We start from the raw sequence: 23,185 nt of genomic DNA, 5'->3' as shown, positions 1-23,185 counted from the left end.
GATCATTTTCCTTTTTTTAATTCATTGATTTCTGCTCTTTATTTCCTTCTTTCTGTTTAAGTTGGGTTTATTTTGCTCGTTTTCTAGAGTCTTGATGTGGAGTTTAGATTGATTTGAAATTCTCCTATTCTAATGTTATACATTTTAGTGGTATGAATTTCCCTCTAGGTACTGCTTGATCTGTGTCCCACAAATGTTGATGTATTGTATTTCCATTTTCAGTCAACTTTACTGTATTTTTTTGTAAGTATCCTTTGAGACCTCTTTTGACCCACGGATTTTAGAAGTGTGTTGTACCCAAATGTTCATAGCAGATTTTTTTGTAATAGCCAAAACTGGAAACAACCCAGATGTCCTTCAGCAGATGAATGACTAAACAAACTGTGGTACATACATAACTGTGGAATAAAAAGGAACAAACTATACATGCAATAACCTACCTGAATCTCCAGAGAATTAGGCTGAGTGGAAAAAGCTAAAAGCTAGCTCTAAAAAGTTCCATAATTATTCCATTTATGTATCAATTTTGAAATGACAGCATCTTAGACATGGAGGACATACTGGTCATTGCCAGAGGTTAGGTCCTGAGAGTGAAGGGCAGTAGTGTGTTGTCATGAAAGAATCCTTCTGGTGTTCGAACTGTTCAGTATTCTTCTCTGTGGTGGTAGATACACACATGCATGCATGCAGGAACAAGCATAAGGAAAACTGAGGAAATCTGAGTAAGCTTGGTTATATCAATGGCTATCCCGTTTGTGATGTTATCGTTATAAATATAACTAATATATAGTTATGATTTTTTAATGTTTATTTTTGAGCGAGAAAGAGAGAGAGACCGAGCGCAAGCAGGGGAGTGGCAGACAGAGGGAGACACAGAATCCGAAGCAGGCTCCAGGCTCTGAGTTGTCAGCACAGAGCACAATGGGGGCTTAAACTCACAAACTGCGAGATCATGATCTGAGCTGAAGTCAAGCACCTAACTGACTGAGCCACCCAGGCGCCCTGTATAGTTATGATTTATACTGTAAAATGTTAGCACTGTGGGACACTTGGCAAAATATACAAAGGATCTATTATTTTTTACAACTATATATGAATCTACAATTATGTCAATAAATTCTCAATTAGGGAAAAATATTTTAAAATTCAAAAAAGGAATTAAAATGGTACATTAGAAAATATCCACTCAATACAAAAAAGGTCAGAAAAAAGACATGAGATATATGGAAAACAAATAGCAAAATGGCACATAAACCCAAGCATAGCAATAATAACATTGAATGTGACTAGATTACTTCAACTAAAAGGCAGACATTGGCTGACTGGATTAAAAAAAGGTCCAACAGTATTCTGTCACAAGAGACACACCAAATTCAAAGACAGAAAATGATGGGAAAAGAGAAATCTTGCAAAGAATATGCATAAGAGAGCTAGAGTGGCTATGCCAACAACAGACAAGATAGACTTTTAAAAAAATTATGAGACAAAGACATTTCATAATAAAATGATCAATTTATCAGGAAGATATAACAGTTAAAAACAAATACCCACCTAACAGCTGAGCCCCAAAATACACAAAGCAAAACTGGTAAAATTAAAGGGGAAAATAGGTAATTCAACAATAAGAATTGAAAATTTTAAGACCTCACTCTCAATAATGGGTAGAACAGTTACACCAAAAATCACCAAAGATCTATGAAAGTTGAACCAACACTATCAACCAACTTGACTTAACAGGCATTTATAGAATACTCTACCTAATGACAGCAGAATACCAATTGTTCTTCAGCACACATGGAATAACCTCCAAAATAGACCATATGCTACCAGGTGTTGGTTAAAATTTTCTTAAAGGGTCACATAGTATTTTAGACTTATTACCTGAATTGTCTCTGTCACAGCCTCAACTCTGCTGTTTTAACTCAAAAGCAGCCATGGACAAAACATCAATGAATGAGCATGACTATGTTCCACTAAACTTTAGTGGAAACTTCATGCTAGGTCATAAAACAAGTCTCTATAAATTTAAAAGGAGTGAAACCTGACAAGATGTGTTCTCTGATCATGATGGAATTAAATTAGATATCACCAAAAGAAGGAAATTTGGGAAACCCACAAATATTTGGAATTAATACTATATTTCTACATGGCCCATGGGTAAAGAAAACACAAAATTAGAAAACATTTGAACTGGATGAAAATGAAAATACAATAACCAAAATAATGGATTGATTACCTAAAGCAATCTATAGAGTCCGTGTAATTTCTATAAAAATTTCAGTCATTTTTTTTGCATAAATGGAAAAGCCAGTCCACAAATTCTTATGGAATTGTAAGGGGCCCCCAAAACCAAAACGGTTTTGGGGCGCCTGGGTGGCTCAGTCGGTTAAGCGGCCGACTTCGGCCCAGGTCATGATCTCGCGGTCGGTGAGTTCGAGCCCCGCGTCGGGCTCTGTGCTGACAGCTCAGAGCCTGGAGCCTGTTTCGGATTCTGTGTCTCCCTCACTCTGACCCTCCCCCGTTCATGCTTTGTCTCTCTCTCTCTCAAAAATAAATAAAAGCTAAAAAAAAAAATTTTTTTTTAAATAAAAAAATTAAAAAATCAAAACAGTTTTGACAAAGAACGGAGTTGGAAAACAACACTTCCAGTTCAAAACTTACTATGAAGCTACAGTAATCACAGCAATGTGGTACTGGTATAAACCAATGGAATAGATTTGAGAGTCCAGAAATGAATCCCAACCAGCTATGGCCAGTTGATTTTTGACAAGAGTGTGAAGACCAGTATGGAAAGAACAGTCTAATAAATGATGCTAGGATAACTGGATATTCACATGCGAAAGAATACAGTTGGATCCCTTTCTCATATCCTACATAAAAATTAACTCAAAATGGACCAGTGACTTAAATATAAGAACTGAAACTAGAAAACTCTTAGAAGAAAATCATAGAGGTAAACTTACATGATCTTAGATTTAGCAATAGATTCCTAGGTATGACACCAAAAGCATGAGGCACAAAAGAAAAAAAGATGAATTTGACTTCACCAAAATTTAATCTTTTTGTACATTTAAGGAAATTATCAAAACATAAAAGACAAACTACATAATGGGAGAAAATAATTATAAATTATGTGTCTATTAAGGGTTTAGTATCCAGAATACAGAAAGAACTCTTATTAGCTTAGCAACAAAAAGACAGTCCATTTTAAAAAATGTGCAAAGGACTTAAACAGACTTTTCTCCAAAGAATATAGACAAGTGAAATAAGCATACAAAATGATGTTTAACGTTACTACTCATTAGGGAAATGTACATCAAAATCACAGTGAAATGCCACTTTTATGCCCATGAGAGTGGATATTTTAAAAAATAAAAATCACAGAAAATAAGAAATATTATTGAGAATATGAAGAAAGTTGAATTATGAAGAAAGTACATTGCTGCTGGGAATGTAAAGTGGTATAGCCATTGTGGAAAACAGTTTGATGGTTCCTCAAAAAGTTAAATGTAGAAATATATATGACCCACTAATACCACTTCTAGGAATATATATAAAAGAACTAAAACAGGTGCTAAAGCAAATCCTTATATACAAAGGTTGATAGCAGCACAGTAACCAAAAGGTGGAAAGAACCCAAACGTCCATCAACGGATGAATGGATAAACAAGTTGTAATATATACATACAAGGAATATTGTTCACCCATAAAAAGGAATGAAGTACTGATGCATGCTACAATATGGGTAAAAACCTCAAAAACATGCGAAGAAAGAAATCAGATACTAAGGTCATTTATTGAATGATGCTATATATATGAAATATCCAGAATTGGTAAATCCATAGGAAGAGAAAATAGCCTGGTGATTGCCAAGGCTAGGAGTAGAGAAGGTGTAGTGAATGATTGTTTCATGGATACAGGGTGTCTCTGAATTTAGAGTAATGAAATGTTTTAGACTTAGAGGTGATGGTTGCACAACATTGTGAAGACACTAAATAACACTGGTATTGCTCACTTTAAAATGGTTAATTTTATGTTATGTGAATTTCACCTCAAAAATTTTTAAGCATATGCAGGGTATGCCTCTTAAGAAGTTGTGACAAAGGGCACCTGGGTAGCTCAGTTGGTTAAGCGTCTGACTTCAGCTCAGGTCATGATTTCATGGTTTGTGAGTTCGAGGCCCGTATCAGGCTCTGTGCTGACAGCTCAGAGCCTGGAGCCTGCTTCAGATTCTGTGTCTCCCTCTCTTTCTGCCCCGACCCCAATCACGCTCTCTCTCTTTCTCTAAAAAAAAAAAAAAATAATAATAATAATAATGTGACAAAGTAAAATTTTGAAAGTTATATTCAAAGGTATCACTTTTGTAATAATCATTTGCTACTTGTTTTTTTATAAATTCTATAAATTATTTTTTAAATTGCTCCAAAAATAGATCTTTGATAATTATAAAAAATTAAAGGGACCTAGTTAAAGCAGAGGTTAGAGAGAGAATTTATAGCTGTAAATGCCTGTATTAGAAAAGAGTTAAGATGGGGCACCTGGGTGGCTCAGTCAGTTGAGCATCTGACTTCATCTCAGCTCAGATCATGATCTCATGGTTCGTGGGATTGAGCCCCATGTTGAGCTCTGTAGGCTGACAGCGCAGAGCCTGCTTGGGATTCTCTCTCTCCTTCTCTTTCTGCCCCTCCTGCTCATGCATGCACTCACTGTCTCTCCAAATAAGTAAATAATTTTTTTTTTAAAGTGAAAGAGTAAAGAATACGAACCCATGACCTAAGCTTCCACTATAAGGAAGTAGAAAAAGAACAGACTAAACCCAAACCAAGTAGAAGGCAGGATGTAATAAAGATCAGAGTAGAAATCCATGAAATACAAAACAAGGAAATGCAGAGGAAAATCAGTAAAATTAAAAGTTGGTTCTTTGAAAAGATTAACAAAATTGAGAACTTTAGCTAAAGCAAGAATTGGTAATTTTTTTTATAAGGGACCAGAGAGTGAATATTTGGGGCTTTGAGGGCCACAGGTGGTCTTTTTCATATATTCTTGTTTGTTTGAGTTTTTAGCACACCTTTTAAAATGTGAAAAATATTCCTAGCTTATAGACTATGTGAAAATAAGCCATGTGCCTTAGTTTACCAACCTCTGAGCTAAACTGATCAAGTAAAAAGGAAGATACAACTTACTAAAATCCCGAATGAAAGAGGATACACACTACCAAATCTTAGAAAAATTAAAAGAATTATAAAGGGATACCATGAACGATGAATGTTAAAATGCAGATGAAATGGGCATATTCTTAGATCCAAATCACTGAACTGACTCAAGAAATAAAAAATCTGAATAGACCTAGAACAGTAAACAAATTGAATAACTTATGAAGTCTTCCCACAAAGAAAAACCCAAACCCAGATAGGCTCACTGAATTTTACTAAACATTTAAAGAAGAAATAATACCAATTTTTCATGAACTCTTTCAGAAAATAGAGGAACTGGGGCACTTCACAACTCATTTTGAGACTAGTATGTTATCTTACCATGATACCTTGGTATCCTGGGTATTGGCCTGATACCAAAGCCAAAAAAAAAAAAAAAAAAAAAAAAAAAAAAAAATCACAAGAAAGGAAAACTACAGGGGCACCTGTAGGTGGCTCCATTGGTTAAAGGTCCAACTCTTGGTTTTGGCTCAGTTCATGATCTTACAGTTCGTGAGTTAGAGCCCCACATCAGGCTCTGTGCTGACAGCATGGAGCCTGCCTAAAATTCTCTCTCTCTCCCTCTCTCTGCTCCTCCCCTGCTCACTCACTCACTCTCTCTCTCAAAATAAATAAACTTTATAAAAAAAAAAAGAAAACTATAGACCAATATCTTTTATGACTGTAGCTTCATAAATCCTCCACAAAGCTGATTCCCAGAATATATAAAAATGATTGTGACTGAGATTTACACCAGAAATGCAAGATTAATTTAACATCAGAAAACAATTAATATAATAGACTGTTATGATTAAATACTCTCAGCAAATTAGGAATAAAAGAAATTTGCATATAAAATTTCTACATAAAATCCTAACATCATAATTAATAATAAAATGCTAAATGCTTTTCCTCTAAGAATGGAAACAAAGGATGTCTGCATTCACTACTTCTTTTCAACAGTGTACTGGAGGTTCTAGCCAATTAATTCAGGAAAGAAAAATGAAATACAATCAGATTAGAAAAGAAGATATAAAGCTGTCTTTATTCACAGATGAAGTGATCATCCTGCATTTAGGGAATGCAAAGGAATAAAAAAAAACTAATAAATGAGTTCAGTAAGGTCACATGATATAAGATCATTATAGAGAAAATCAGTTTATTTCTATATATAAACATTGGACAACCCAAAACAAATTTGAAAAAACAATTCCATCCACAGTAGCATTAAAAAGGATAAAACACTTAGGAATAAATTTGACAAAAGAAGTGCAAGACTAATACACTGAAAACTACAAAACATATCTGAAAGAAATGAAAGACCATCTAAATGAGAGAAATTCCATGTTCATGCATTTGAAGACAATATTATTGACATGGCAGTTCTTCCCAAATTTATAGATTTAAAGCAATCTCCTTCAAAATCTCAGCTGGCTTTTTTGCAGAAATTAACAAGCTGATCCTAAATTTTATTTGTAATAACAAAGAACCAAAATAGTCAAAACAATATTGAAAAACATCAAAGTTGGAGGACTTAACACTTTTTTATTTCAAAACTTACCACAAAGTTATGGTAGTCAAGACTGTGTGAAATTGGAATAAAGAAAGACATACAGATCAATGAAGTAATTCAGAGCCCAGAAATAAATCTTTACATATTTATGGTCAACTGATTTTCTGTTAAGGTCCCAAGGCAATTCAATGGGGCAGGCGATATCTTTTCAAGAAATAGTACTGGGGCAGAAGTGCACAAGAATGTTTAGGCAGTCCTGGGTGTCGACCATGTTATGTGTGCATTAGCCATACATGTTGCCCACCAACAGTTGTATAGGACCATAGACTCGAAGGTTTTTTCATGATTCTATGAAAATAAAAGGTGAAAACCACCTTTTATTAGAGAACAACATCAGTAAAAGAAAGAATTCTGTGCGTATCCACATCCTTTGTATTCCCTCCTAGCTTAATGAGGGAGCCCACTGGACTAAGCTGTAGCTAGCACTTCTGTTCTCTTAGCTACTAGAGACTTGTCCATATCAGCAGATGCCTCACCATAGAAGGGACTTGACTGCTTCATTCATGAGCACCTCAGAGTTCTTATTTTCTTGTAGAATTTGATTGGGACAAAACATGGCAAGTGAATTGTATGTTTCTTCTGTTGAAGACCTAAAAAACAATAGGAAAAAAGAAAGTGCTCCACTGAAGAAGGACTTAAAAAATGGAAAGGAACACCTATATAAAGGACATAGTGAAAATTTCTTCCATGAAATCAGTAATACAACTAAAAAAGATAACCAGGAATTCTGTTATATTAATCGGTAATGATAGAAATCAGATCAGTGGGAGTGGTGATTAACTGCAAAGGGGTACAAGGGAACTTTCTGGGTAAATGGAAGTGTTCTGTATCTTGATTAGGGTTGTAGTAACATGGGTGTATTCGTTTGTCCAGACTCTTTGACTGGTACATACAACATGGGTGCATTTTTTTAATGTAAATTAAAATCTCATGTTTCAAAAAAAAAAAAAAGATTTTAAAAACCCAAAATAATTGTTCTTAAGTTTTTCTTGGGCTTTTGTATTATAAGAAACAAGTATAGGATTTTTTTTTTAATGGTTTGTGAACCATAAATTATAAAATACAGCAGTCTGATTATTGGTGTCTGTCTATCTGAGCATTTTTGAAGCTAAAGTAGAATACTAACTACTGGGAAGATGATGATGTGATATTGTCCAGGGAACAGGAACTGGCCTAGGAAGTATGTGGCTACCAAACACACTTCAAGAACACTACTGTAGCCTGTCTAGCTGTGGTGCATTGTGTTCAACTCAGGTCCCCTGTGGAACCATATCTCTTGTATTTTGGTGGGAAATCCCATTGCTCATAAAATACTCAGATCTTCTGTGTTTTTCTTTTTCTTTCTTTTTATAAATAACCTAATTAGATAGATGGTTTGAAATTTAGGCTGAAACTACAGATTTCAGCAACTATGAATTTCATAAGGAGGAAAAAGGTTTTCACGTGAATTAAGTCAGAAATGGCAAGTAAAATCCAGTCGCATATTGTATGTTGTTTCTCCTCACAAGGAGCAGTTCCTAAGTAACTTTTACATTTGTGATACCTCAGTAGCAAAGTATGCTTATTACTAGGATGATGAATAGTGGCTCTCTTTTTAAAGATGACATTTTAAAGGGTTATTAATACTCATACTGAAAAGATATTATGATGAAAATATTCTAAAACTAATGTGTCACTACACCAGGATTAACATCTTGGAATAATACACCCTCTACTTAGCTATTGGGCCAACATATCAATTGTAGCTAAGCAATTTCATTCATCAAAGGAAAAGGAGAAAATTCCTAAAATGTGTTCAGCATCAGCATATCCCCTGCCAACCTCACCCCTCTGGTAATAGGTTGTAAGGCCTTGCTAAGAAGGGAGAACTCCTAGGAAAGTCTCAGCAGCCAGCCAGCTCTCAGGAGCACCAAGGTAGATGTCTTTCCCCTCTAATGGCAGCGCTACCTCTCAGTCTGCATATCTGTGTACCTGTTCAAAATTCCTCAAGACTTTGTTGGTGGTGCCACCCAGTGCAAGGACTCCTGCAGGGCAGTGTTCTCAACACCACTGACACATGCCCTGCTGGCCTGTATTGATGGCTGCCTTTAGAAAGGATAAGTTTCCAGTTCCTACCACTGGGGACTGGATTGGCAGGCCCCTTGACACAAAGCTTGACAGTGTGTGCAGAGGAGCTCCCTGAGAAAGGAGTGCTTGGTTTGGTGAAATCCTCTCCAGAGACTTGATCTTTGTCAGAGCTTCTTTTATGTTCTTTTATTTAATGTCACCCCTCCTCCAGTCCCTGCCAAATGCACGCGCACGCACACACACACACACACACACACACACACACTAAAACTTTAGTACTTGGTCATGACTCTTGGAGTTCTCAGACACTTCAGTATCTGTGGTCTCATTTTATCCTTCCAGGAATCCAATGAAGTTGGTAGCATAGGCATTACTCCATTTGAAGATGAGATAATTAAGGTATAGATGGGCCAAATGCTGACATCTAGCTAGTGTTATCCTGGGAGCAACATCCGAAGTTGCTGACTATTAACCTGTCCTTTTTTCTACCACACCGCTTTCTTTTTGCCTATTTCCTCTCTGTTAGCCCTTCTAGCATGGATGTTTAATCTCTTGTTTCCTAAAGTGAGAGTTCTTTTACCAAGCCCAATTTGTCTGGTGAGGGATATTTCTAAGGGATTGAAGGACATCATCAAAGTCTTGACTGTAGCAAGGGTCATCAGGTGAGGCCCTGTCAGCAATGTGGAGATTAAGGGTGAAGTTTTGTGCAGCTGTACTTTTCTTACAACTCTATAATGTATGTGCTAGATATATTTAGTAAAGTTGTCCTTAATTCTTTCCTTCCCTTCCAAGATGATCTGAGTATAGGAAAAAGGAAATTATGTATCTGAGTAAAAAAGCACTTGCAGAAAATGGCTGAAAGTTCAAAACTAAATATTAACCATTATTTATGTTTGGAAGTTCTCAGAGAAGAGTTTCCATGGGATGAAGTTGTTCTTTGTGCTGTTGACTTCCTGGTATAAGTTATTAGAAGCTGGAAATTAAAGTAATAATAAGACATTAGATTTTAGATACAGCCAGCCAGTATCTCAGTAGTGTCTGCAATTTAAGTATACTCGGAACCAAGAAAGACATTAAAAATCAGTAAACATATTTTTAATTTACCTTATATAAATAAAAGTTGAAATGCTTTGTTTGGTAGGTTTTTGTTTACTTTTGTTTTGATTTTGGCAGTAGTGATTGTTATAATTTAGTTATCAATATGTGGTCTTGATAATCAAGCCTGACAGTTGGTCTTCATTTTGACCATTTTGCAGTGGATCCAAATGACAAGAAAAGTTCTAGTGAGAAGGTGTGATGAGCCACTTTATTACTGTAGCTCATCATCTAATGAAGGGGGCAGCCTCCATTCTTGGGTTTTGAACTATGTGGTGAGATCGGTATTACCAAACAAACGGACAGAAATATCCCCCTTTTTAAGGTTTAAACAATATTTGCTGTTTTCTGATTATAAGAACAACACAAGAAAAAGATTGTAGAACATATAGGGTGAGGGCGCACTGGCTTTGGAGGTGGAGAAGCCCTGGCTCCTGTACATACTTGGTCAGTCATGACTATGTGACCAAAACTCTCTAATCTTTGGTTTCCTCATCTATAAAATGGGAGATATTATGGTACCTACCTACATAGAAGTTTTATGTGGAGATAAAATAAAGTCATTAAAATGCTCAGAACAGGGCCTGACTTAATAAAGGGAGTTAAAAAAAGAAGAAAATCAAAATGGGGGCGACTGGGTGGCTCAGTTGGGTAAGCATCCAGCTTCGGCTCAGGTCGTGTCTCGCGGTTTGTGGGTTTGAGCCCCGCGTCAGGCTCTGTGCTGACAGCTCAGAGCCTGGAGCCCGCTTCAGATTCTGTGTCTCCCTTTCTCTCTGTCCCTCCCCTATTCACACTCTGTCTCTCTCTCTCTCTCTCTCGCTCTCTCTCTCAAAAATAAATGAAACATTAAAAAATTAAAAAAAAAATAAACCACAAGCCACCGTTAACATTTTGACATATTAGCTCTCAGGCTTTTTTCTGCCATACACGCACACATACATACCAGTGTGTACTACCCATATAGGTGTACATATATATCCTTTTTTTTAACCTTTTCCAAAATTGGGATCATTTTTAAAAATATTTTTTAATGTTTGTTTATTTTTGAGAGAGAGAGACAAAGTTGCAAGCAGGGGAGGGGAAAAGAGAGAGGGAGACACAGAATCCAAAGCAGGCTCCAGGCTCTGAGCTGTCAGCACAGAGCCCGACACAGGGCTTGAACCCACAAACTGTGTGATTATGACCTAAGCTGAAATTGGATGCTCAACCGACTGAGCCACTCAGGTGCCCCATGGGATCATGTTTAATATACAATCTATATCCTGCTTAATTTTTCCCACATATCCTTATATTTCCCTTGACATTAAAATTTTCCGAAACAGATTTTTATGACCTCATAATACTGTAACATGACTTAACAAAATTATTTCATCATTACCTCCTTGTGAGATATCTAAGTTATTGCCAATATTTTACCATTATTAATGTTCCTTACTTTAAAGGTTACAAAGTTTTTAAGATCTTAAGACTTGTTCTGTTTTTGTTTTGGCGGGGTGGGGCACAGTTTGCACTTTGAGGTTGAACTTTTTCATATGTCTATTGATTCCTGGCATTACTTCAGTGAAGTACCTTTTCATGAATGAATGTAACTTGTAAAGGTGTTTTAGGTAGGATCTCAAGTTTCTAGAGTAGTGTCAAGTACATAGTAAGTACTGAATAAATATTTGTGGCATACCCACAACTATATGGTCAACTAATCCTTGACAAAGCAGGAAAGAATATCCAATGGAAAAAAGTCTGTTCAACAAATGGTGTTGGGGAAACTGGACAGCAACATAGAGAAGAATGAAACTGGACCACTTTCTTACACTATACACAAAAATAAATTCAAAATGGATGAAGACTTAAATGTGAGACAGGAAACCATCAAAATCCTAGAGGAGAACATGGGCATTAACCTCTTTGACCTTGTCTAGAGCAACTTCTTACTAGACTTGTCACCGAAGGCAAGGGAAACAAAAGCAAGCATGAACTATTGGGACCTCATCAAGATAAAAAAAAGCTGCACAGTGAGGGAAGCAATCAACAAGACCAAAAAACAGCCTGTGGAATGGAAGAGGATATTTGCAAGTGGCATATCTGGTAATGGTTAGTATCCAAAATCTATAAAGAACTTACCAAACTCAATACCCAAAAAACAAATAACCCAGTTAAGAAATGGGCAGAAGACATGAATAGACGCTTTTCCAAAGAAGATATCCAGATGGCTGAGACACATGAAAAAATGCCCAATAACACTCATCATCAGGGAAATATAAATCAAAACCATCATGAGGTACCACCTCACACATGTCAGAATAGCTAAAATTAACAACACAAAAAATAACAGGTGTTGGTGAGGATGCAGAGAAAGGGGAACTCTCCTGTACTGTTGGTGGGAATGCAAACTGGTGCAGCCATTCTGGAGAACACTATGGGGGTTCCTCAAGAAGCTAAAAGTAGAACTCCCCTACTATCCAGCAATTGCACTATTAGGTATTTACCCAAAGGATACAAAAATACAGATTCAAAGGGGTACATACACCCTAATGTTTATAGCAACATTATCAACAATAACCAAACTATGGAGAGAGCCCAAATGTCCATCGACTGATGAATGGATAAAGAAGAATGGACATATACATACATGTGGTATGTATATATATACTCAGCCATCAAAAAGAATGAAATCTTACCATTTGCAATGATGTGTATTATGCTAAATGAAGTAAGTCAGTCAGAGAAAGAGAAATAACATGTTTCACTCATATGTGGAATTTAAGAAACAAAACAGATGAACATATGGGAAGGAGCGGAGGAAGAGAAGAGAAACAAACCACAAGAGACTCTTAATGATAAAGAACAAACTATGGGTTGACGGAGGGAGGTGGGAGATGGGCTAGTTGGGTGATGTATGTAAGTGATGAATCCCTGAATTCTACTCCTGAAACCAGTATTGCACTGTATATTAACTAAAATTTAAATTTAAAAGAAAGGGGGAAAAAAAACTCCACAACTAGACAAGAAATTCAAAACCTTTTTAAGAGGATACTAAGAAAGTTTTCAGCCTAAAATATTTCATTGTAGTCCTTAAAACAATATTATGATGTGTTAAAGGAAGGGAAAATAACCTTATTTATAACTTTAAATTGTCACAATTTAAAATTTATCAATATTGGAAATTTAAAGTGCTATCCTCTGGTGATCACCTTTCAAATAAACTGATGATCTTTAAAAAACAAATTTTTAAAAATAAAATATATTTATAGCATGATAAATGAATGGCAAGAATATTAACTCTTTGTCTATCATATTTATTTCAAATGGGGTCAAGTCTTAAGAAAATTATTGCGTCTATATACATTCAAAGATAATGCTATCTTGGTTCTTAGTCTTTATAACCTAATTTTTTTCCTTTCTTTTCTTCCCCCTCACAGTTCATCCATGAGCTCGGATTTCCCACATTACAACTTCAGGATGCCTAATATTGGATTCCAGAATCTGCCTCTCAACATATATATTGTGGTTTTTGGCACTGCTATATTTGTCTTCATCCTTAGTTTACTCTTCTGTTGCTACTTGATTAGGTAATCAGTTTTCATTCTGTGTTACTTCAGAATATATTAATCAATTATAAATCAGCTTTTTGCCCTTAGGTTAAAAAATTGTATATGTGCAATAATTAGCAAATTTTCTAAAATTAAGGTTGCTAAACATTTTAACCTTCTGTGAGTTAGTTACTAATGAATAAAACACCTTTATACAGTCTTCAATCCTATTTGTTGATGGATGTGTTTTACTCTATAGAAGAAAATTGCCCCCATTTATTTTTCTAACATATTAGCACCTGGTCCAGATACATTTATTATCTGTTCCCAAGATTTAATCTACATTCACAAAGATTTCAAGATATCTTTTCAAGGATGGTGTTGCGTCATTGTTAGCTAAAGTCATTAGGGATTAGAAAACAATGTCCAAGACAAGGTCCAAGCCTTTAAACAGGTTCTTGTGGTCTCTTAAGATTTTAAGTTCCTTTGGTCAAGTGTTCAGGTGATTGATTATCTGCATAAAACACTAAATATTCCAAAAGCTCTGCAGCACGTGTATGGAGAAGTGACAAAGGATAACACCTCACATGAAGGAGTAATGGATTTGGCCAGTAAAGATTCACAGTTGACTTACTCATAATTGTTTAAACAAACGTCTTATTCTTTTTAAGTTTTCAAAGCTGAAACTTAAAGACTGTAAAAATTAATATACTGTATTGTTCAAAGAGCTTTATGAGTAAAAGAGTAGAAAGTTGGATTTTATTAAACACCTACACCTCTAACAATTTTTAGTGCTTGTACAGAATGTGATTATGGTTATGATACGTACCCTCATCAGATGTCTTTAAGCAATAATTAATTGTTGCCACCAGTGACTACTCACTGATGGTCAAATTTGAATGAATTTAGTGTATTGTTTCCAATATTCTGATAAATAAGTCTACATTCCTACAGAAATTGAATCTTTTTTGAAGTTCTCACAAAATGTAATCACTTCTTACCTCTCATAGATATGCTGGCTACTTAGGATTTTTAGGTCTTTCTCAGAGTAATAAATAAACACTTAACTAATATAATTATAGCATTTAGGAAAAATGTTATTTGCAGAAATTTCTTTTTTCTAACATTTTTTTAATAATAGTTTGATAAATGTTATGTAAATATTTGGCTTTTTTTTTTTTTTTGAATGAAGGAATTAGCCATAGCAAAAACAGGACCTCATAACCTTAAAATATGATTATCTTTGGGGAGGATGGCAGAGGACTGCTGATTTTTTGTTGTTGTTATTTCTTTTCTCAGATCTACTAAATTTTTTGGTTTTGCTATAAATAGTGGTTTTAACTAAGAAATTTGTGAATTTAATATTTGAAACCAAATTATATTTTAAAAGATAAAATAATATAATATAACAAAAAAAATTTTTTTTTTTAATTTTAACATTTATTTATTTTTGAGACAGAGAGAGACAGAGCATGAACAGGGGAGGGGCAGAGAGAGAGGGAGACACAGAATCTGAAACAGGCTCCAGGCTCTGAGCTGTCAGCACAGAGCCTGACGCGGGGCTCGAACTCACGGACCGTGAGATCATGACCTGAGCCGAAGTCGGATGCTTAACCGACCGAGCCACCCAGGTGCCCCACAAAAGATTTTTTAAAGATTCATTAATGAAGGAGTTTTATATATGTAAAATATTCTAAAATATTCAAGCTAGCTCATAGTATAGTTTTTATTACTATGTCTAAGAATTAAGCCTTTAACCTTGTTTTAAGAAAAACACTAATATACCAATTGTGATTCTGGGTAAGTTTTTTGAGAAATCAATTGTGAAACACCATTTTACTTCATTGTATTCCTTTGAATAATCAAGCAAATAGGTAGAGAAAGGGAAAAAAATGATAACGGTTGTCTTCATATATTACCATTGTACTTCATTTTATCCTTTCTGTATCTTTTTTATTATTTATCTAACAAAGCAAATAAGTGGGGATCTGCTATACTAAAATAAAATTATCTTGTCTAATTAGAGAAACCAATCTTTTAGAAATGTTCAAACATTTCTAAACTTCATTTACAAGTCAGTGGTACCATTTTGAAAATTAAATCATGATGTAAGGAGCTTTTCCTTTCTGATGAACCTAGTGTTAGTTTTAACCTTTCATATATTAAATTTGGATTTAACAAGTCATTTGCAGTTAATCTGGAGATTTATGGATTCAGCTCCTTTAAAATGATCAAAGCTGGGGCATCTTAAGTGGCTCAGTCAGTTGAGCATCCGACTTCAGCTTAGGTCATGATCCCACAGTTTCTGGGTTTGAGTCCCACATTGGTCTCAGTGCTGATAACCCAGAGCCTGCTTTGGATTCTGTGGCTCCCTCTCTGTCTGCCCCTCCCCCATTCATTCTCATTCTCAGGCCATTCATATTCTCTCTCTCTCTCAAAAATAAACACTTAAAAATAAGAAAAAATTGAAAACTAAAGTTATAGGGGGGATTTTGAGTTATCTAACAAAAATTTTAAGGTCTTAAACCAAGATAATGACAGTAGAGCTACATAGGGTGTTATGGATGGTTGTGAGTAATATTTGGGTGGTGAAAATGAACAGAATTTGGTGACCAGATATTAATGATGGACAAGAAAAGATGTGCTCAGAATTGTTCCTGGACTTCTGGTTTAGGCAGCTGGGAAGATAGCAGTCCCTTTATAGAGCTAAACAGGCAAGTTTGGGGTGGAAAGATGATAGATTCCATTTTAGACATGGGATGACAGTTTTTTTGTGTAACAGTCAAAATATTTAGTACACAGTTGGATATATAGGTCTAAAGCTTATAAGAAATCTGTCTAGAAAAAGGGAGTCATGTAATAATAGGTAGAAGCTGAGGCCAGGAGGGTCCCCTAGAAAGAATGTGTATAGAGAAATAAAATGGATCCAGGACAAAATCCTAGGAAAACACTGATATTTAAGAGGATCCCATAGAAGAGACTAGAAGGGGATAGAAGAAGATAGGAAGAAAAATCATAGGACAGGAACCCCACAAGTAGCATTTCAGTGGATTAAGTCAGTTATGTCAAAAGTTCCCATTACATTTGAGAATTAAGCTTGCGTCTATAATTTTAGTTAGAAAAGTTTCAGTAGCATGGATACAGGGGTGATGAAAGGTGGACTGTAATGGGGCAAGGCCTGACCAGCAGGTGAAAATGAATACAAGAAATATGACCTCCTCTTTGAAGAATCTTGGCTGAGAAAAGACTAGGTTGGGATAGGGTAGGTGTGCAGTTTGCTATAGAATCAAGGAAGTATTTTGGTGTTTGTCTTAAGAGATTCAGGCATATTAATAAATACAGTATAATATAAATAGTATTAAGGAGAGTGAGCTAGTTGTGAAGGATTTGTGAGAAGGAATGAACCATGGAGGTGAGAGGAGACACACTTAAAAGTTATAGTGGTATTAGTTCTTTTTTTTTTTTTTAAGTTTATTTAAGTAATCTCTACATCCAATGTGGGGCTAGAACTCATGACCCTGAGATCAAGAGTTGCATAACTCTTCCAAGTGAGCCAGCCAAGCATCCCTATACTGCTATTAGTTTTAAGTAGGAGAATACCTTTTTAAGACAGAGATGAAAGTAACTGGAGAACAATATACACGTACAGATCTTCCTCAACTTACAGTGGGGTTACATCCCAGTAAACCCAATGTAAGTTGAGAATATCATAATCAAAAATGCATTTAATACACCTAACCCACTAGGGGCACCTGGGTGGCTCAGTTAAGCATGCAACTTTGGCCAGCTCAGGTCATGATCTCATCCCATGATTTGTGGATTCGAGCCCCATGTCCAGCTCTGCATTGACGGCTCAGAGCCTGGAGCCTGCTTTGGATTCTGTGTCTCCCTCTCTCTCTGCCCCTGCCCTGCTCGCGCTCTCTCTGACTCAAAAATAAATAAACATTAAATCCAGTTCTGAAGGCTAGAAGTTTGAAATCAAGGTGTCAGCAGGTCCATGCTTCCTCCGAAGGCTCTAAGAGAGGATCTTTCCTTGCCTCTGCTAGTTCCTGGTAGTTACCAGAAATCCTTGATGTTCTTTGGCTTGTAGCTGTATCATTTCAGTCTGTCTCTATCTTTACCTGGCCTTCTTCCCTGTGTTTCTGTATGTTCTCTCTTCTCTTCTAAGGACACCAGTTGTATTGGATTTAGGGTCTACCCTAATCCCAATATGACTTCATTTTAACTAAATAATCTACAAAGACTCTATTTCCAAATAGGGCTACATTCTGAGGTTCCAGCAGACATGAATTTTTTACACTGTTCAACCTAGTATACAAGAACAGGCAAATAGACCAGTGGAACAGAATAGAAACTCTAGAAACAGACCCACATATTGGGTCTGTCTTCCAACAGATATGCCACTGAAATGCAAAAGGGAAAATAGGGACTTTTCAATAAATGAGTCAAATGAAAATCTGCATGTGGATAAAAAGAATCTTAACCCCTACTCACATCATATACATAAAGACTAATTTCAGATGGATTGTAAGTAATTTCAAATGGATACCTAAATGTGATAGGTAAAATAACACATTGTTTTCACAGTACACACAAGAGAATATCTTCATGATCTAGGGGTAGACAGAGATTTCTTTAACTGGACACAAAAAGAACTGACATTATTGGGAAGAGTTTATAAATTAGACTTAATTTAAATTAAAAGCTTCTGTTCATCAAAAGATACACCCATCAAGAGAGTGAAAATGCAAGCCACAGAGTAGGAGATAATTGCAGTACATAGACCCAACAGAGTATATCTAATATATGTATGTATACATATATATATTAGATATATTAGATATCTAATATATATATAATATATGTAAAGAAAAATTGATAAGAAAAAGGTAACTCATTTTTTAAAGACCCAAATAGGTATTTTTTAAAGGAAGATATACAAATGGACAATAAGCATATAAAAGGGTTCTTAACATCATTTGGGAAATGCAAATTAAAACTGAAATGAGATACCACTGAATAGGCCTGTCAGATTGGCTAAATTTTTTTTTAATGTTTATTTTTAAGAGGGAGACAGAGCACAAATGGGGAAGAGGCAGAGAGAGAGAGGGAGGCACAGAATCTGAAACAGGCTCCAGGCTTTGAGCTGTCAGCACAGGGCCCAACACAGGGCTCGAACCCACGAACCATGAGATCAAGACCTGACCAAAGTCTGATGCTTAACCGACAGAGCCCTGGGCTTTAGTCCAGCTAAAAAAATTTTTAATCAACCCTACCAAGTAGTGGCAAAAATGTAAAACAGCTAGAGCTCTCATGCATTACATCTAGGAGTAGAAATTGGTATAAGCATTTTGACTAGCAATTCTACTCCTACGTATATACTCAACAGAATTGAGTCTATATGTCTGCTAAAAGACATGTAGAAGAATTTGTATAGCAGCTTTATAATAGCCCCAAACTGGAAGTAACCTAAATATTCATCAACAGTGGAATGGATAGTCTTATATTCACACAGTGGAGCACTATATGTCAGTCAGAAAGATTTACTGCAATATGGATGAATTTCACAAGTATTTGTTAGCTGAAAGCCAACATAAAAAGTGTACCAAGTGATCCATTTATGTGAAGCTTAAAACAAGCACAGTTAATCTGTAATGGTAGAAATCAAGATAGTGGGTACCTCTTAGGAGTAGATACCGATTGGGACGAGTCATTTCAGGGGTCCTGGAAATGTTCTATATCTTGATCTGGGTGATAGTTACAGCAGTGTATAAATACATATATTTTAACATATTTAACTGTATTCTTAAAGTTTTTGTACATTATTAGATGGATGTTATACTTAATTTTTTTAATTAAGAAAAATGTAATATATTAAATATTACTGAAACCAGTGGACTATCACCAATATAAATTGAGGCTTGTTCATTAAAATATTTGTTGTGTTAAAATTTTGTTTTAATGAGATTTCACTTGAGTTAATATTTTGATAATATTTTATGGTTATTGTCATAACATGGTAACAGGTCATGTGGGTATTTTTCAGGATAAAGGTTTTGGATTTTAAACAATAAATGATATAAATTAATATCAAAAATCTGTTTAAGATTTTTATCAAATTGTTACATTGGAAACCTCAATATCACATTACTCATATTCTGTCTTTTAGGCTAAGACATCAAGCACACAAAGAATTTTATGCCTACAAACAGGTGAGAAATTTACTTCAGATTGGCTTTGATCTTTATGTTTTTTGTTTTGTTTTTTTGGTTGTTTTTTGTTTGTTTTGTTTTGTTGCCAAAAAATGAGAATTTAGGTTTCCACTCATATTTTAATCTGGGGCTGAATTTACTTGCGTTCATTTTAGCATTTCACTTGCCAGTTTGTAATACAAAATAGGTCAACTTCTTTAAGTATTTTCTTTAAGTATTATTTGAAGTTATAGAAAGTTCAGATGATATAATAATATAACAGGGAGGTTTAGCCAACATTTTGCTAAAGGGAGATGCTGTGGTTTATAATCCTTAAAGCTATGGTTAATCTAGTGGCATTCAGAGATTCCATGAAATGAATTTTTTTTTTTCACCTCTTCCAGTAGAAGACACCAGCTCCTCAGAGGGGACCAGTTGTATTATAGTGATCTCATCTCCTCCCCCTTTCTATTAATGTCACACCACCAGAAATCCAAATACTTGGGTCATTATTGTTAACCCCTAGCCCTTTGTACTATCATCCTTTTACTGATTTGTTTTTTAAGGTAATAAACTTAGCTTTTCTTGACGGCCAAGTAAAATTTGTTTTTTCTTCCATGTGTCATCCATTAACATTTTACTCCAAACAGTGGGTCTAGGTGTTCCTTAATTTTGTTTTGGTCAAAAGTATGAAATTATTTTTGTTGTCCTTAGTTTTTTGCTTTCTGTTGTTTAGATTTTGTTTGCTTTTTTTTTTTTTTTTTTTTTTTTTTAGTTTTTTTGTTGGGTTTTGTTGTTGGTTTTTTTTGAAGGGTTGTGGGGCAAGCTTTAGCTTATTTGGGCCTTTAACTTTTTTTTTTTTTTTTTTAATTTTTTTTTTTAACGTTTATTTATTTTTGAGACAGAGAGAGACAGAGCATGAATGGGGGAGGGTCAGAGAGAAGGAGACACAGAATCTGAAACAGGCTCCAGGCTCTAAGCTGTCAGCACAGAGCCCGACGTGGGGCTCGAACTCACGGACTGTGAGATCATGACCTGAGCCGAAGCCGGCCGCTCAACCAACTGAGGCACCCAGGCGCCCCTGGGCCTTTAACCTTTAACTGACACTGACACTACAGGACCATGTCACTGTTTTAGGATTACGTATCTTTTTTTATACATCTTTTGTTCGTGTCTTTTTGAAACCTGAGCTCCTTGTCAAGTTCCTTAGATGTATACACTGATGTTCATAGGTAACCCCACGCTCTTTCCCATAGGTCTCATGTGGGATTTATACACAGAGTTGAATGTTTCAGTTTTTCTAAATGAATGAATCCTGTTGTCTCAACATTATCGTAAACTTGACAGCCTATAAGATTTGTATGTAAGCTAAGTAGAAAGTAAAATTGGCCTTGATGGTTATTCAAGAAGTGAAATTGACTGATAGAATTAATACAGTAAGAAGACAGAAAGTAAAATGGTCTTTAAAATCTACTGAGTTGGAAATTTAGTACATCCCTGTGTAGCCGGATGGTAGCTTTTGATTTCTGATAATGTAATATGCCCTGAAAACCATTTTTGGTTCAGGAATATAAGATACTCAAAATTGGGAGATTTTCTCCAAATTTCACTTGCCTGTTTTTTCACTTTAAGATGGCATGTAGTTCTAATAAGCTGTTTATTCTCAGAAACTTTCTTTTTAAATAATAATCCATCCTCGTATCACTTGGCATTTTTTTTTAACTGGTATCCAGTCACCACAGAGTCAGGTTAGGGACTGGATGAATTTTAAGTTCATTTACATAAGTCTGGGTAGAGCTAAAATTTCCTGGGGATAGTAATGCAAAATAATAAGCAAAACTTCTAAAATTAAGATTGACCTTATTTTTTAATCTTTTATATATTAGTAATCGTTCACTTCCCATCAGCCAATACTGTGTTTTACTGAACCATGAGAGTCGACCTCATTTATTTTCCTCCTAGGTTAGCACTTAGTCCAGATGAGAATGTATTAATGTCTTTTCCTAAAAGTTAATCTATACCCAAAGGGATTTAAAATTGCTTTTTGGGAGAACATTGCATCATTGCTCAAGTTGAAAAAATGTTGCTGGGGCACCTGGCTGGCTCAGTTGGTTAAGCATCTGACTTCAGCTCAGGTCATGATCTCACGGTTCATGAGTTTGAGCCCTGTGTTGGGCTCTGTGCTGACAGCTCAGAGCCTGGAGCCCATTTCAGATTCTGTGTCTCCCTCACTAGCTGCCCCTCCCCCGCTTGTGGTCTATCTCTCTCTCCTTCAAAAATAAACATTAAAAAAAATTTTTTTTCAAAGAAAGAATGTTGCTAAAAAAATGTTCTGTCTCAAGCTATAAAAGAGATTTTCTCTAATATTGAATAAGAGGGGAAATGAGTAACATATACAATAGAAAAATATGTGTGAGTATAATGAGATATTTTTTAATTACACATTTAAATGAGTGTGACATACTTTTATGTCTTACAGGTTATATTAAAAGAGAAAGTAAAAGAACTGAATTTACATGAGGTAAGTTGCCTATAAATATTTAATCTTTTTTTCAAGTTTATTAATTTATTTTGAGAGAGAGAGAGAACGACTGGGGAAGGGGCAGAGAGGGAGGGAGAGAGAGAATTCCAAGCAGGCTCCATGCTGTTAGTGCTGAGCTAGACGTGGGGCTTGATCCCACAAACCATGAGATCATGGCCTGAACTGAAATCAAGAGTCGATCACCAACTGAGCCAGGCCCCCTGTTAAGCGTTTTAATCTTTTCTTGAGCTATTATCTAATAGAAGTGATATGCTTAACTATCTTTATTTTAAGAAGTTAAAAAAATTAGGCTTATTTTTATCAGCCCTTAATAGGATAATTGAAAGTGAGGTCACATAAAAATCAATTGTGAGAAGACATAAGAGAGTAATGTAACTCGGGTGCCTAGGTGGCTCAGTCAGTTAAGTGTCCGACTTCAGCTCAGGTCATGATCTCCCTATTCGTGGGTTCACACCCTGCATCAGGCTCTGTGCTGACAGCTCAGAGCCTGGAGCCTGCATTGGATTCTGTGTCTCCCTCTCTCTCTGCCCCTCCCTGCTCACACTCTATCCCTCAAAAATGAATAAACGTTAAAAGCAATTTTTTTAAAAAAGAGTATTACAACTCATATTTTTAATAGAAATGGTGCTGATGTAAGATTTCATAGTAATAGGGATGCTGCATGTTGTCCCTGATATGAGTAGTAGATAGATACAAATTTGTTTTTCTACTCAAGATGAGTTTGCACTACTTTCACTCTTAAAAATATTCCTAGTAGTTCCTTCATATCAATGGCACAAAAGAGACAATGATTACTTCTTGGGGGTGGGGATTTGGGGAGATGAGGCAAGGGGATAGAATAGAGAAGAACATAAGGGAAGATATGATTCCTTGGGATTGTCTAGTGATGAGGTTGCATGGTTGGCTCCCAGGTGTTCACAATTTTACTGTGCTTTGTAACGTAAATCAAAAGTATGTGTGTATCCTGCTGTACACTTTCATACACATTGTCTATGAGA

At 35.6% G+C, this 23,185-nt stretch overlaps 1 protein-coding gene across 5 annotated transcripts in view; it reads left to right on the top strand.

Moving 5' to 3' along the window:
• The window catches only part of RNF24 (ring finger protein 24), a 73,664-nt gene that overhangs the window by 34,150 nt on the left and 16,329 nt on the right, over window positions 1-23,185 (top strand). For 4 of the 5 annotated variants that reach the window (XM_042980853.1, XM_042980850.1, XM_042980852.1 and 1 more), the window contains 3 exons: window positions 13,344-13,493; window positions 19,624-19,666; window positions 22,125-22,166. In XM_042980853.1, the coding sequence (XP_042836787.1) occupies window positions 13,351-13,493; window positions 19,624-19,666; window positions 22,125-22,166 (228 nt within the window). In that variant the 5' untranslated portion in view covers window positions 13,344-13,350. Of the gene's footprint in view, window positions 1-11,843; window positions 12,016-13,343; window positions 13,494-19,623; window positions 19,667-22,124; window positions 22,167-23,185 lie in introns of all 5 variants that reach the window. The other variant, XM_042980851.1, reaches the window with a different exon arrangement.

The sequence above is a fragment of the Panthera tigris genome, chromosome A3, assembly GCF_018350195.1.
Source record: "Panthera tigris isolate Pti1 chromosome A3, P.tigris_Pti1_mat1.1, whole genome shotgun sequence".
Classification (NCBI taxonomy): Eukaryota; Metazoa; Chordata; class Mammalia; order Carnivora; family Felidae; genus Panthera; species Panthera tigris.
This window is presented reverse-complemented; position numbering and strand designations above follow the sequence as displayed.